The sequence below is a fragment of the Paramisgurnus dabryanus genome, chromosome 14 (assembly GCF_030506205.2).
Source record: "Paramisgurnus dabryanus chromosome 14, PD_genome_1.1, whole genome shotgun sequence".
Classification (NCBI taxonomy): Eukaryota; Metazoa; Chordata; class Actinopteri; order Cypriniformes; family Cobitidae; genus Paramisgurnus; species Paramisgurnus dabryanus.
The window spans coordinates 14,449,758-14,465,582 of record NC_133350.1 but is presented as its reverse complement, the minus strand read 5'-3'; the positions used below and the strand labels follow the sequence as shown (position 1 = coordinate 14,465,582).

At 38.6% G+C, this 15,825-nt stretch overlaps 1 protein-coding gene across 1 annotated transcript; it reads right to left on the bottom strand.

The window, feature by feature from the left end:
- Positions 1 to 143: 143 nt before the first annotated feature.
- Positions 144 to 15,610, bottom strand: pfklb (phosphofructokinase, liver b). The gene is made up of 22 exons (XM_065259242.2): positions 15,399 to 15,610; positions 14,553 to 14,626; positions 14,397 to 14,474; positions 12,321 to 12,510; positions 11,657 to 11,822; positions 11,372 to 11,416; positions 11,174 to 11,282; positions 10,953 to 11,048; positions 10,663 to 10,755; positions 9,218 to 9,343; positions 9,036 to 9,100; positions 8,893 to 8,956; positions 8,604 to 8,750; positions 8,452 to 8,522; positions 4,818 to 4,905; positions 4,587 to 4,739; positions 4,345 to 4,509; positions 4,157 to 4,218; positions 3,942 to 4,053; positions 2,545 to 2,644; positions 1,536 to 1,641; positions 144 to 1,125 (listed from the first exon to the last, which is right to left on the bottom strand). The coding sequence occupies exons 1-22, from the start codon at positions 15,478 to 15,480 to the stop codon at positions 978 to 980; spliced, it is 2,340 nt and encodes a 779-aa protein (XP_065115314.1). The 5' UTR covers positions 15,481 to 15,610; the 3' UTR covers positions 144 to 977.
- Positions 15,611 to 15,825: the final 215 nt, after the last annotated feature.

Below are 15,825 nucleotides of genomic sequence, written 5' to 3'. Positions count from 1 at the left end.
CAGAAGGCATTTGGTTTAAATGTTTCAGAGTAGTTATGTGAAGAAAAATATAATTGTGCCATGTTTTATTAATGGATGACTTGGATTGAATAATGAAGTCAATAAAAGTCCAGAATAGATGTAAACTTCTTTAATAATCTTAAAAAATTCACAAAATTTCTGCAAATATATCAAATAAATCACTGATAATCGCTGAGTACTGTTTTTATTTAATTTCTTTTGCTTTGTTAATCCAATAATCAGCATAAAACATCACATTTATTGAATCATATTTATTTGGTTAGGTTTCTCTGAAACACATCCTTGAAATATTATACAAGCAATCTGGAAAAGTAATACTCAGAAAAGACGATTCAGAGTTAAATATTGGCAGCTTTTCTAAAGGTCAGTCTGGATTCAGAGAAAAATACTGACTTTAGCTTAACACTAAAGTAAAAAGTCTTCAGGAATGAGGAAACAAACATTGAAGAATTTAAACAGAAATTATGTAACATCTTGTGCCATGAACAGATTCAATAGATAACCAATAAATCAAAGACATTAGAAATCATTCAGAATTAAACCATTCCTTCACTTTCTGTCCTTGTGCACTTAAATACGGTTTCTTTAATAATTGTGCACCAGTGAAATTTAAAATACAGGACAACATATATTCACTGATATAAAGATCTTTTACTATCACAGCAGAGCAGTACTAATAAATACAAGCCAAAGGCAAGAGAAATGGAAGCACTAATACATCAACACATCATCTCACATTTTTATTATTTATGAACGTAAGGAAAATTGTCACATTGAGAATCAATAAACACTGACGGGAGCATTACTCTTCTGTTAATAACTGTGTGTGTTATTTATTGTGACTATAAACACCAATGGTGCAGTTAGCAACAGGACTAGGAGGTATTTGGGGTTAATTTGAAAGAGATGTTTGTTAAAACTAGTGACCTCATGTGGACACAGACAGACTACAGATTTTAAAATCCAGTTTCAATGCTGAGGGTTCGACGAGTCACGTGTTCAATCTCTCCGGTCACATACTCATCAAAGCTGGTCTGATATTTGGCCAACATCTTCAGCATGGGCCGCAGGTTCAGCCACCACTGTTCCTTAGGCATCCTGTGTCTGTGAAGAGCACACAAACAACATTTAGTGATGAATGATGATTAATGTTTTATAAAGTATTATGACTTATTGTCGCATGATCGAATTGCATTACATATTTAATTCAGTGGTGTCTGGATATATCCCCTAAAAACCATGGTTATCTATATTTAAACAGTTACATTATTAACTCATCAAGATCAGATCATTATACACTGTTTTGTGCACTGTGCACTACTTGTATATGGGAGATTTTGGCAAAATAATGCATACATGAATATGCATGAATAATTTGTATGTTGTGTCTCATTTACTGAAGATATAACAATTAACATGTGACATCATCCAAGTCAAAATATGTGACAAATAAAAATATTACAATAATTTAATAATGAGGTGAATATTCATGGGATAAGATATGTGACACTTACTCAAAGTCTGTGTGTGTTTTAAGCTCTGTGACAGGACTGAAGGACATCACTTTCTTCTTCATCCCGATCACACAGGCTGTGTCAGGAGCGTTCGCAAAAACACGTCCTGAAATTTACAAGCACACAGATTTTTAATTATCACCTTGATTTACACTTCTTTAATAATGATTTACGACTGAAGGATTGGAAGAAAAATAAAGTTTTCAGAAATTCAAATTTAGCACATGGTCAATATCATCTCATTTTTGACGGAGGTGCTATTTTGCAGCTTTTGCATCTGAGCTCTTCATATTCACCACAGAAACTGCAAAAACTAAAGACTTTATTTTATTTGCCTTAAACTTTTTTCCAGGCCTGGAGAAACAAATTCTCTGACATTTACAGCGTTTCTTTCTCTTTTTATTTGATTGGCTTATATATTTATAACTTCTTTACTTGTATATAAATGTGTCTTTAAATAACATATATGACATTATATTTACAAAAGATTAAACCATTTGAACGTCTTTGTCTTACATTAAAACTAAAAGTAAATGGGTTTTCTTTGCAGAAGGTCTCCCTGATAAAAATTAAGCAAATAAAATATTTCAAATCAATATTTAAATGTTCCTTATCTTACTTATGAGGTAAAAAGCCGTGTAATAAGCGGGATACTGTACAGTCAGCAGGTTGTTATCGCAGAAATGTAGACCCTTGAGTGTGATACAAGATTCTGATCACACCGTCTGGGCTTATTTTTGCGATAACAACCTATTGCCTATACTGCCCTACAAAGGAAACCAAGAAAAATTCCCTTAAAGTTTTTTACACCAGCCAGTCAAACGTGTTACTGCAATTTTGGCACACACGTTTCTTTGAAATGGGACAAAACTGAACCAGGAGACTTTGTCACAAGACACAACAGATCTCATTTCAACCCTTAACTCAATTTTGACCAAATGTGTAGTTACTGTGCTTTGGCTTTTAGGGCAGCATACATTATCCCTTACGTAGCATCTCTGTCTCTTACCCTGTCTATAAGTCTCTTTCATCTTCTCTGTCAGCCACAAAACCGATTTCACTCCCAGTTTAGTGCCAAAGTTCCTGTCAAAAGGTGTGGGGACCCCACCCTAAACAAACAAACAAATAGAATAAATGTCAAAACAGACAGATAAACTATGAAAGTATCCTGTTCATAACAGCTTTTTCAAAATATTAATGTTATAAAGTGAAACATTTCCAAAACCAAACATGAATGCTGGTCACATAATCAGTTGGACCCCCCAACATGGGACTAGCCCCTAAATTTAATGCGCTACTTTAACTTCCTGTTAATCGCCGTGTTTATTTTCGACATGCGGCAGCGCAGCACATTTGTTAAAAACAAGCATTAAGAATATTAACCCTCCATGGCGTGGCGGCACAAACACTTTATTTTTTGTCTGTCAACTACCAATAAAAACTGAATGTTGTGCTTTTGGCAAAATTAAGAAAATAAACATGATGTGCGTAACGTTCTGTTCTCTCTTCTTCAGTGAAGTCCTTTCAGAAACACGTTAGAAAATGTACTGTAACTTAAGAAACCTTCTCATACAACATTTACATCTAATGCTTGGAATGTCTACATTTTTAATGATGTAAATGAAATCATACATTGCTAATACTACATGATTTCAGCGTATATATGCTGGAAGCGTGTATAGCAGGGGTCTCCAACATGGTGCCCGCACATTCTATCAATGGTCTCAATTGTAATATGTATTTATTAGATATTTTTATATTAGCTTGGCTAAACAAGTAAAATAAAATAAAATTAAATCAACAAGTACTTAAAGTTTTTAGTAGGCTATATCAAAAAGTAGCCCTCCAGATTGTTTTATCCATTGTGGTAGCTCTTGCTCACAAAAAGGTTGGAGACGCCTGGTGTATAGTCAGGGCTCAACGCAAATCATTTTTTATACTGGCCCAGTCGGGCCAGTGGTTCAGGTTTTCACTTGCCCTGTCAAAATTTTCACTGGCCCCAATAAAAAATGTACAGGTTTAAAACAACATGGGTGATAAAATGATGACAGAATTTTTATTTTTGGGTGAACTATCCCTTTAATAGTAATTGTGGACTGGATAAAGTCTAAGATTGGCATTTCTTTTTACAACAAAATCCAACACCAGACAGTAAATCAGATGTGAGAAATACAGTAGAAAGGTTTGCATCTAGACATGTTTACATCTAGTAATGCATGCAGTTAGAAATATTTCTCTTATGTGTGGTAATGTGAAGTAAGCCTAATCAGCGATCACAAGATTCATTCATGCTTTTTTGATACATGGTTACACATTGTTTTCTTTCATGGACTATGGACCTCCTAAAGTAGCCTTGGCCATCCCATTAAAACAAATCTAGTTCTGCCACTGCACATAAACACTCACCTGCTGCAGGTGACCCAGAACATTGACCCTGCAGTCAAAGATGCCCTTCCCCTCAGCCGAGTAGAGGTTATGAATAAAATCTGTGGTGTAGTGTTGGTGACATTTCTCATTCCTACAGAGAACAACCAGTTATTCATTTACTGAACAAAGCACAAGAACATTTACAAAAACTAAACATCAGGGAACACAGGCTGTGGGATTGTGGGTAACGTCACCTCAACACGAGACCACGCTGAATGTCGTTCTTCATCTTGTCTGTTAAATGCTCCACGTTTGTCTGTGATGTGAGAAAATATCTGATTTATATAACACGTCATTCACATTTTCTTGCAATTGTTCACATATTCAAAGCTCATGTAAAACTAAACGTAATGAAGTGTTAGACAGTAAGTAATGAACGCACCTCCAGTTCATGGATACTGAACGGTTCCTCAAAGATGTACACAGCATCCGCGCCCACAGCGATGCCTGTGGTGGTTGCCAGGTAACCACAATATCCTCCCATGGTTTCCACGATGAAGACGCGGCGCTTGGTTCCGGACGCAGACTGTTTAATTTTATCACAGCTCTAGGAAAACACAAGTAAAGCTCATTGTGTTGATCACAGATCAGTTTTGACTCTCACACAACTGTGCTGGGTCTCACCTCCATGGCAGCGTTGACAGCGGTGTCCGCGCCCAGACTGAAGTCCGTCCCTGGCACGTTGTTGCTGATAGTAGCTGGCATAACACACATGGGAATACAGAGCTCATCATAGTGTCCACGAGCCTCAACCAACTGCAGAACTCCTTCATACGCCTGCATGAAGACAAACACACCATCAGCATAAACACATACACATGCAAACATGACTTAAAAATTCAGATTTATCTGTACCTCAAATCCACCGATCACAAGTAGAGACTGGATGTTGTACTTGCTAATATTCTCCACAATCTTCTCCATGCAGGTGTTTGGAAGAGTTCTGAAACACAAACAGATCAGAAAGTGGATCAAGACTACAGCTGAAAATGAATCTAATAATAACTTTGTGGTAGAAAATGCAGAACAAAGCAATATCCCTCAAGTAGAAGTGTAATAAAGCTTGAAATCAACACGACAATGATTAGGCTAAAGGAACGAGGCCTGAGGTTGAGTACAAGAGACAATCACACAACTACGAGGGCAAGCAATATAGTGTTTATACAATAGTTCGACAGCACACGTGTGTAAAAGAAATAAAAAACCAAAGTGTCTATAATTCATTCCCCGCCAGCCTTTTTAAGAAGTTGCCCGCCAGCATTTTTCATGATTTTCACAAAAGTTTCAAAAAAATGCCTTGCAGGAAAATTTTCGTCTATAAATCTATAAACATACAAATATATTAAATGAAAGAACAGACCCTCTGCTTTCAAACAAACGAAACGGGAAAAAAGCATTTCATCTTACCTTCATTTGTTCTCTTTTTATAACCTCTTAAATATGGGTAGGTTTCTTCAAAAATACAAAATTTTGAGCAAAAACCTGAAATAATTGCATTTTTGTAAAGGAATTTGGCAAGGAAATGTTTTCTCTTAAAAGAACACTCCCAGATTTTGGGAGATTTAGCTTATTTACCATATCCCCCAGAGTTAGATAAGTCCATACGCACCTTTCTCATCTCTGTGCGTGCTGTAACTCTGTCTGACGCAGCCCCCGCTAGCTTAGCTTAGCACAAAGACTGGAAGTGAATGGCTCCAGCTAGCAAACTTCTCCCAATAAGTGACAAAATAACGCCAACATTTTCCTATTTATGTGTTGTGATTTGTATAGTCACACCGTGTACAAATAACACGGTCATATGAGACACAGCTATCTTTTAACAGTATAAATACTGGGAACTATATTCTCAGAAGACGAAGCACTGCTACATGGGCGGAGTGATTTGCTCGCAGCACCCGAGAAGCCCCCTGGTGAGGAGCAGAGAGTTCGGTCAGAGTTGTGCAAATCACTCCGCCCAAGTAGCAGTGCTTCGTCTTCTGAGAATATAGTTCCCAGTATTTATACTGTTCAAAGATCGCTGTGTCTCATACCACCTTGTTATTTGTACACGGTGTGACTATACAAATCACAACATATAAATAGGAAAATGTTGGCGTTATTTTGTCACTTATTGCATAGGTGTGATTGGCAAAGGACAAAAAAGCAGGAAAATATATGGCACACCTACCATGACGTGGCGACATATATACGCATGCACTCACGCACACGCACACACACTATAAAATGAAATACAGTTGAAATATAATTTGAGCTCAAAATTGATTGATCTGAGTGGCCAATCGTCAATCTGCGTGGGCAAGTGCCACCCTGACCATTATGTAGCCTTGCCACTGTTTCAGACTGAACAAAATCAGTCACTTTGTGCATTTAAAGGTAAATATATCAGTGTGGTGCATTTTAAGAGTAAAAATAAGTAACTAGATCTATGAGGATTTTTATGTTTTTGTAAATAAATGTGTGCCCTTTTAGTAAAATCTTTGGTTGCATATGGTAATAATAATAAGGCACACAAGCCACATACACAACTTGATAAATGAGATTTGTCATTGGTCAAAACATGTTTAATGTTTATAGAATAATTAGTGGGGGCATTTAATACAGATTAATTATTGATTACAACACGCTGAATTTAAAGTGGATACTGTAACACTAAAGTTATTCAAATGTTGTGACTTTCTGGAAAGGCAGTCAAGTGCATTTGTCTTTTGCATAGTTCTTTTGGCACAGTTGAGCTACGCGTTTCACACACACACACACACACGCACACGGGCAAACCAGATCCATGAATGTGTTTGTTTGTCATTATATTATTCTGTAATCGCAAGATTCACAAACCATTAAGAGGAGCAAATACAGGCGTGTGTTCGTCAGGATGACGTTGGATCTGATTCGTGTATATGCGTGCGTTAACGTAAGTGATTACAGAATAATAATGCAAGCAAACGTTTTGACACAAACGCAACTTTATATTGATATTGCGAGACAGCATTTCACCTCGATGAGAAATCTGATATTTACATTACTGGCATATCCTGATTTGAAACGGACAGTTTTGTCAAAGCAGCAAACACCTGGCTGGTTCTCTTAATTTTGCTGTTTGTCTCTGCCTATTCCTTCTATCCAAGCCCAGCGCCACTGATTTAAGTCCTTTATATATAAGGTCGTCTTACCTAGGCTAGGCTTCATTTACTTAATCTTCATCCTGCTGACAACTTGTTGTGACTTTTCCGCAGCCGCGCGGCATCTGCAGCTGGATCTCAGCCACACATCAAAGACCCCTCCCCATTCTACCTCTGATTGGCTAGTTTGTTAGTTTGGTTGAGAGTGAAAGATGTGTTTCTCTCATTCTATTTGTAGGCGAACGCATGATTTTTTTTTTAATTCGCAGCCAACACCACACGCCGGTGATCCGACTGCAAGCTTTTTGGTGAGCTCTGCTTTCGATCGTGACAAATAAATAAACTACTTGCGGAGTGATATGAGGTCATTTATAACGGTGCCTTGCAACCCCCCCCCTCCACATACACACAAAAAAATTGGATTTGCATGATTCACGAAAGCCTCATTTTCAGGTCGGAAAAGCCGGAATTCCGGATTTATCCGGAAGAATCACACCCCTGTTATTGGGAGAAGTTTGCTAGCTTGAGCCATTTACTTCCAGTCTTTGTGCTAAGCTAGGCAAGCGGTGGGTGCGTCAGACAGAGTTACAGCACGCCGGAGATGAGAAAAGTATGTATGGACTTAGCTAACTCTGGGGGATACGGTGAATAAGCTCAATTCCCAAAATCTGGGCGTGTTCCTTTAATTGATGAGATAACTCGTCAATGGCGTGGAAAGAGTTAAAAGCCTCTTTTATGCTGAACTACTTTTTTGCTACAGATTTAAAGCCTAGAATGACAGGTAACCCTTTTAGTTGTTTGTTTTGATGTCATAACTGACTCACAGGCAAAGGTTTTTTTATTGCATGTGATATGAGCCGGAAGAGCATGAGACTAAAAAACAAGCGCCTATAACCTTATATATCCATCAGGATACGTGTTAAAAACAAATGGCTAATGATTAAAGGGCCGTTCACATTATAACTATAACGTTAACTGTTCTAACACTTAAAACAAGAGCATACGTACTACAATAAACAAAATATATAAAGGGCTGTTACATTATAACATTAACTATATTAGCGTCCATAACACCGGATGATAATGATAACTTTATGGTAATCCCCTCACGAGGCACAGTACTTGCACAAATCATTAACCTTCAATGGCATTAACTAATACTGCATATTTCCTTAGGTAAAAACATTTGTAATTGTTCACATGTCATTAAATGTATAAATATGCTGTTCTTGTTGTGAGCGCCCTTTATACATTTGTTTTTGTTTATTGTAGTACGTATGCTCTTGGTTTAAGTGTCTATCTAAACAGTGAAAACAAAGAGCATCAACAGGCACCAAACACAGAAACACACACAGAAAGACAGAACTGACCGTTTGGTGCCCAACAGCGAGCCGCCCTGTCCCGTCCATCCTGCAACATCATGCCAGTGAACCTCGGCCAACTGCACACAGAAACAGACGTGTCACTTCCTGTACTCATCTCAGATGAGAACATCACATTAGATTGCGTGTGTGTTTCTCACCGCGCTATTGGCCAGACCCTCGTACCCATCATGAATCATGTAAACTCGGTGACCCTGAGCGAGTCCCACCCTGACGGCTGACCTCACAGCGGCGTTCATGCCCGCGGCCGGAGCGCCAACGTTCAGAACCGCCATCGAATGATTACTCTGAAGAAAACCGTCAAAAGCTGTTAGACTACGATGTTACTGGTCTTTGCTACATCAGCAGAAAATAAAAGATCCACAAAATGAACCAATTAAAAATGATTTTGACTTTCACTTTAATAGATCAAGGCTTAAATTTTGGCACCTGTGACTGCGATGGTTTTTGATGAGCTAAAAGCTTGTATGTGTTCCAGTTATTCTCAAAACTCCTGAAATAAAACAATGATTGAAAATGAATCCCAGAAATTCCTTCACATAAAGAAAGAAAGCATCAGACTGAGGACTCACTTTCCCCGCAGCTGTATGGCCTCTTCAAATCTCTTCTCATTCATGGCTTTCTGAACCTCTTTAGTCTAAACCAATAACATACAAACACATTAAATCATTGATTCTGAATCGGTCTCACACAAGTCACATTTTGTGTGTGTGTGTGTGTGTGTGTATATGATGATCAATTGTGTGTCTCTCACCATATTGACACACTCCATCAGCGGCAGACGCATGGCATGATTCCCTGAAAGACCAATCACACATGCAGAAGTCTCAGGAGTCGCTTCAAGCAACGCCACCACGGCCTCGACGCCCATCTTACTGCTCTACACACAGACAAACAACTGACTGTAATGTTTACTGTACAGTAGGGTGCATCAAATTTGAATGGGAAATTTTCATTTCAAAATAGCAATTTGGCTGGCATTGCATTTTTTTCCAATTAACATAAAAATGACTTTTGCTAAGTTTTGAGGAATTCCATTGAGATTTAGGGGTGCCACCTAACACATAAAAAATGTGATTTTTAGTCTTATTGCCAAAAGGTTGACCTGGAAATGTTGAGTACAATGAAGTTTTATGCAGTAACATGTTCTATAGGGTTATCAAAGTAAAAGTTGTTTGACATAATATAGACATAATGAATGGAGGTCAATGTTCACGTGGATCAACAAACACACAAAATAGATTTAAAGTCCCCCTGAGGTGAAAGTTTTAAATGTTTTTTATTACGTCTATGTGTGGTTTTTAATATGTTTTGAGACAAACCATGTGCAGATTCATCATTTAACACCAGAGAGAGTATTTTCTCCATAAAATTTTCCAAAACAGCGGTTTGAAATCGCCCGTTTTCCTACGACACAAACCGAACGTAGCATTTATGAAACTGCAAAATGTAGCATCTATTTACAAATATATCTATGATTTGTGGTGGTGTGAAAAAGTGGAGGCGGGGACTAAATCACATAATGTGTGTTCGAGTTCATGCGACGCTGCGCAGACAGATCGGCGATGTTTGCCGCTTCCAGTCGAGGGAGGAGCTGAAGACGCAGCCCTAGTGACATTTATGCCATTTTTTATTGCGTGTGAAGTGAATAAGATGATGAATTTGTCAAAAAACAAATCTTTTAATAAAAGTTGCATCTAGAAACACTTTCTATTGAATATTTTGGTTGCCGTTTATACCGTATGCCCAAAAAAAACATGAAACATAAGCCTAGATTATTAAAATACCAACAGAGTTTCGTCTTTCACTTCTTTTCTTTTTTTTACATGGCACAATATAACATATTAAGGTTATAGTAGGAAGTTTTGCCTGTTATAAAAACATATGTTTTTAATTTTTATTAGTGTAACAGAAGGTTGGATTAAACATGAAACGCACATGATCGTTGTAATCAGTGAGGCGACCAATCACAAAGAGTTGTGTCCTCATTAGAACTCTGTGCACATGCTCGAGAGAAGATGCACCAGCTGTTCTCAAATTGCTCTCGCAGTATTTTAATGCCATACGTCACAGTTATATGCCGTCGGTGCCAGCTCAAGTCAGACGAAAAAATGTTAACCGGCATGCACTGCTTCACGTCAGCCAAAATTATTAAAAATAAAATACTTTAAGTTTTGTGATGAAGAAATCCACACTCACCAGAACTCTGTCAAACGCTGATGGGGTTCCACCTCTCTGAACGTGACCCAAGACAGTAACACGTGTGTCATAACCTAACCTTTGAACCACCAGCTACAGAAAGAGAGAGAGAGAGAGAGAGAGAGAGAGAGAGAGAGAGAGAGAGAGAGAGAGAGAGAGAGAGAGAGAGAGAGAGAGAGAGAGAGAGAGAGAGAGAGAGAGAGAGAGAGAGAGAGAGAGAGAGAGAGGTAAACAATAACCAAAGACATTACAGAACAAACACCATCTGATGTTTAATCAACAATTCTTACATCTTTCACATAGTTTGATGAGATGAGCTGCCCGTTTTTGTCGATGGCACCTTCTGCCATGATGACGATATTCAGACGAGAACCTTTACTGCGACTCTGTCAAACACACACACACACACACGAGTGATTGACAGATGTGTTTTACATCATTGATGTTGATCTCCAGTAGCTTGACTGACAGATGCCCTGAGCAGAAACAGGAGATCATCTCAGCATCTCACCTCCCCCAGTCGAGCACACATGTGGTCCTCCCAATCGTCCTCTGGTGGATCTTCTGGAATAAAGAGCCAGTCGGCACCAGACGCTAAAGCAGAAACCACTGCTAGATACCTGAAGTACCAGCAGAACATCAGACAGATCAGAACCAGAAGAACATCAGACAGATCAGAACCAGAAGAACATCACCAAACAAAACGTACCCGCAGTGTCGTCCCATTACCTCCAGCACAAATGTTCTCTGATGGCTGAGAAGAAAAAATATGAATTAAGTAAGCAAGCAGCCACAAATCACACACGTGTCATTTTTAAAACACAACATGTGTTGTTTGTATGTATTGGTCATTAATGAACAAAAACATTTCATCAATAGCATGTAAAAATCCACACTATACTTTGCTTAGGGTGCAAAATGGAGCTTGCTGAATTTTAATCCAGATCCCTGACTGTGTGCGCGCACACGTGCACGTGTGTGTGTATATATTGACCTTTGCGCAGTGGTGGTGATGGCATCAATAACCTCCATGATTCGATGAAGAGCAGAATCGGCTCCGATTGTCATGTCAGTCCCACAGAAATCATTATCGATGGAGCCCACGAGACCCACGATGTTCAGATGTTTGTGCTGCTGAGCCAAAGAGTCTGTGATTCTCCCTAAAACACAAACACAACTTCACATGTTTCTCTACACTCATGACTTTGTTTTCTCAAAGGTGAAATACATCTGAAGGTTTTTGTGCCATTTTATAAATTCTATTACACAGATTGAAACCATGTGAGAGCGAGTTATGTGTGTGAACTGAGGACATCTGTTTCTTCACGTTATGTTTTCACTGTTGCTCCAGACGCAGGATGGTCTTGGCAGCGTCTATCAGAGTAAACAGAGGTCTATTGATGCTGCCTGTCTCATAAAAGTGAAAAATAAATGTGTAAGCACACAACAGAGAGAGACGCTGTGTGTACAGAGCCGCTGTAAATGTTTGAAGCAGACATTCAGATTTTAAAGTATAAATGAGTTCCAAATGAAAACATGATGACAACATTTAAACTCTCTTTATGTTTTATGCACAGCTTCTAGCATCAATCAAACACAGGAACGTCTCTACAGTCCATTACCCTCAAATATCATTCATCCCGTTTCATGTGTTTTACCTTGTTTCACCAGCTCGCCCAGCAGATCACTCCACTCCGTGCGGAAGATGTTTGCTCCGGTCAGACTGCCGTCTCCTCCGCAGACGCACAGATTGGTGATGCCACGCTGAAGCAGATGAAACGCCGCCGCCAGTCGACCTTCTCGTGTCGTGAAGGCTTTACAGCGGGCGCTGCCAATAATGGTGCCACCCTGACAAACATCACATGGCACATATTGTATGTGTTCAAAAATCTAAATTTGTCAAAGTGCTGCTGTATACAAAAAACATACATATACAAATAATGCAATGCAAAGTTTCATTTCCAGTGTGGATGGAGTTTACTAACATCATATCCTTTTCTTTTTAAAATAAAGTTAAATAAAACAGGATTAAGATACAAATATTTCTGGGATGCTAAACGGATGGCTGCTGAGTTAAAGCCAGCTGTGACGTCACACAGTAACAAACATACTATTCTAGCCATGTTTACATACAGTTTTGTTATCAACAAAGTGAATATGCATACAAAAATTTGCAAAATTTGTTGTCTCCAGGCTGTTTCCTTTAAAATGTGCTTTTACAAAAATATTTAATATTAACAAGATGCGTCTCAGCTATTGCTATGAATGGGGGAGATCGCAACAGTAAATATGGCCGCTCTAGTCCCGCCTTTTAGTAAAAAAACAGCCAATTGTCAACCGTTAAAGAATGACATTCTGGGGCTTGTTACCATTGAATGTTACCATTCAAACAGCCATGATACTTCACAATATTATCGACAAAGCTAACTATCGTGATAATTTCCCCACGGTAGTGTGCCGATATTTCAATCTCTACTATTGATATTTAACCAAAAACCCATCAAATCCCTCTGTGTGCGTCAAACGACCTCCTACGCCGCTGCTGTAGTTGTCACTGTCCAGTTGTTTTATATATAAAAAAAAGCAAAAGTATTGTCAATCGCAACATGCAACGCATTGTATGGGCATGTATCGCGGTATGTTTTGTATCGTGAGGCGCTTTGAGGACTTTGAGCTGTTTTCATACATATTTTGTAACCACATTTATTTGTGTTAAAGCAATTTTTTAGACGAAAAGTGTTTTCCAAACGAATTTATTACGACATATTGAAATTGAATTTTTGCATGAAAGTTAAACAGAGAATCATTTTATTGACGTTTGTAAAATGTATTCAATAATTGCTTTTCCATCAACTACACATACATTTTTTTGATGTGATTTTCACACACACACACACACACACACACACACACACGCACGCACGCACGCACGCACGCACATATATTTGGGTGGAAACATGGCTTGTGTATCTTTTATCAGTGGACACTGCATCACAGACCAATTTAAATCCTTCCTCGCCATTGAGTTATCTCGTCAATTAAGAGAAAATATTTGCATAAAAGTGTTCCTGATGAAGTTTTATGTTAATCTGTAATACGGCAATAATCCACTAGATGGTGCACTTATAAAATGTATAAAAAAAACTGAAGCAAAAAAATGTATTACAAATTTTAAACTCCGTGTATGTTTTGATAATCATTCTGAATCTGATCGCTTACAAAATTCCTTCATAAAAATGCAATTATTTCGTTAAAAAAACATCCCCCTTTTGTTTGTTTGAAAGCAGAGGGTCTGTTCTTTCATTTGATATATTTGTATGTTTATATATTTTTAGAAATCACTGGCGGCAACTTTTTGTGAGCAAAGGGCTACCACAATGGATTGTGGACAATGTTTTAACATTGTTTAAAAAGTTTACCAAGCTAATATAAACAATCTGAAATAAATACATATAAAAATTGAGGCTATTCATAAAATGTGCTTTGGTGGGCAACTCACAGACTCCGTGCGGGCACTATGTTGAAGACCACTGGTGTACAGTATGTATACAATGTCTCATATGTTCAGAGACCCATGAGATATCATGAGATGAGCTTTTAAATCTGTCAAGTCAAATCAGGTTGAATTTGCTCTTTAAATACAGCTGCTTAATCTCAATCCAGTATTCAGATACCATCAGTGACAATCCGCTCACAAACATCAGTAACCGTCTGCACACTTGGCATACACTTACGAGTTGAATGATATTGGTGACGCTCTGCCAGTTGGCGAGTTTGATGTTGTCGCCTCCATCCACCAGTCCTTGATAACCCTGAGAAAACATCCATCAGTTATACAGCATCACAAAACCATACACAGACTCAAGTTCATGTCCAGCAACATCTCCTACCTCATAAATGAGGTAAACTTTTGCACCCACATATATGCCCATGCGCGTTACAGCACGCACAGCTGCATTCATACCTGCAGAAACACATGCACACGTCATTGTGAGTCACTGCAAAAATCAATCTTAAACTGAGATGTGTTAATAAAATCAATGCTAACACAACTACACACATGCACAAGTTCCAATTCATTAACATGCACATTTCATGAGCAAATAAATCAGGATCACTCGTGATGTGCATGGACACAAAGGTTGCATAACACTCATGCATGCCCTGCTCACGCTCCAGACAGCACAAAGACTTCTGGGAATGAGTCAGTAAACCCTGTGTCCCAATTTAAATATATCCATCCTATATAATTAGAAGTATGTCCCTGTACTTGCATACTTTTTTTCTATGCACTTAAATGTATGTACTTTCCCCCACCAAAAACAGTGCACCGTTAGTAAAGTAAATTGGGACACAGATTAGTGACGTATTAAAATCTCATCGCTGGATGTGCAGCTGTAAATCATTGAAATCATGACAGAATTCCTTTACATGACAAAAACTGTGTCCAAAGATTCAGTGAACTCCCTAAATCGACAGCACGTTGGGTATTCGTGTGCGCGTGTAACGTTATTTATTTGTCCATCCTAGTCACGTTTAAAATGCTTTGGGAATGTCTTTGTGGTGGATGCGTTCGCGTCTAATTTTACCAAAATATGCAAGTATGCAGACAGAGTAAACATCTGACTGGTCTGAGAATCAGACAACGGTGAGAATGAGAGTAAATAAACGTTCTCACAGCAGACTGCATGTTGCTGACTCAACTTCATGTGAACGTAACGTTATTTTAATCTCACCCTGCGCGTCTCCGCCGCTCGTCAGGACAGCGATGGCTTTTCCCGCGCCGCTCATCCGCAGCTTCTCAAAATCCACGTGCATGACGGCAGATATAAACCTGTTAAAAACGAAAAATGACTTTCAGTAGGATGCAGCGGTTGCACACCAATTCCTGTTGAGCTTTCTTTCTTTACTGCGCTCTCTCGGCCGCGCGCACAAACTGAAACGCGCGCACGTCCAGATCCGCCCACTGTGTGTTTGTTCTCTGGCAGCCGAGAGTTACACGATGCATTCGGTTTTATTTTTTATGTTTACAAAACTTTTTAAAGCTAACTACTTTATTAGAAGAATATCTTAATTAATATGATATCAGGTACAGGGTATAAAGTATGTTTGACCTCCACTATTAGTGTTTTCCCCTCTAAAGTCAACAACAGGTGTAAGATA

Coding starts and splice junctions, on each gene's coding strand:
- pfklb (XM_065259242.2), bottom strand. CDS start 15,480: ATGCACGTGGATTTTGAGAAGCTGCGGATGAGCGGCGCGGGAAAAGCC. Junction 8,751..8,892: donor AAAAACCATCGCAGTCACAG/GTGCCAAAATTT, acceptor GGTTTTCTTCAG/AGTAATCATTCGATGGCGGT. Junction 1,126..1,535: donor AAAACACACACAGACTTTGA/GTAAGTGTCACA, acceptor TGCTCTTCACAG/ACACAGGATGCCTAAGGAAC.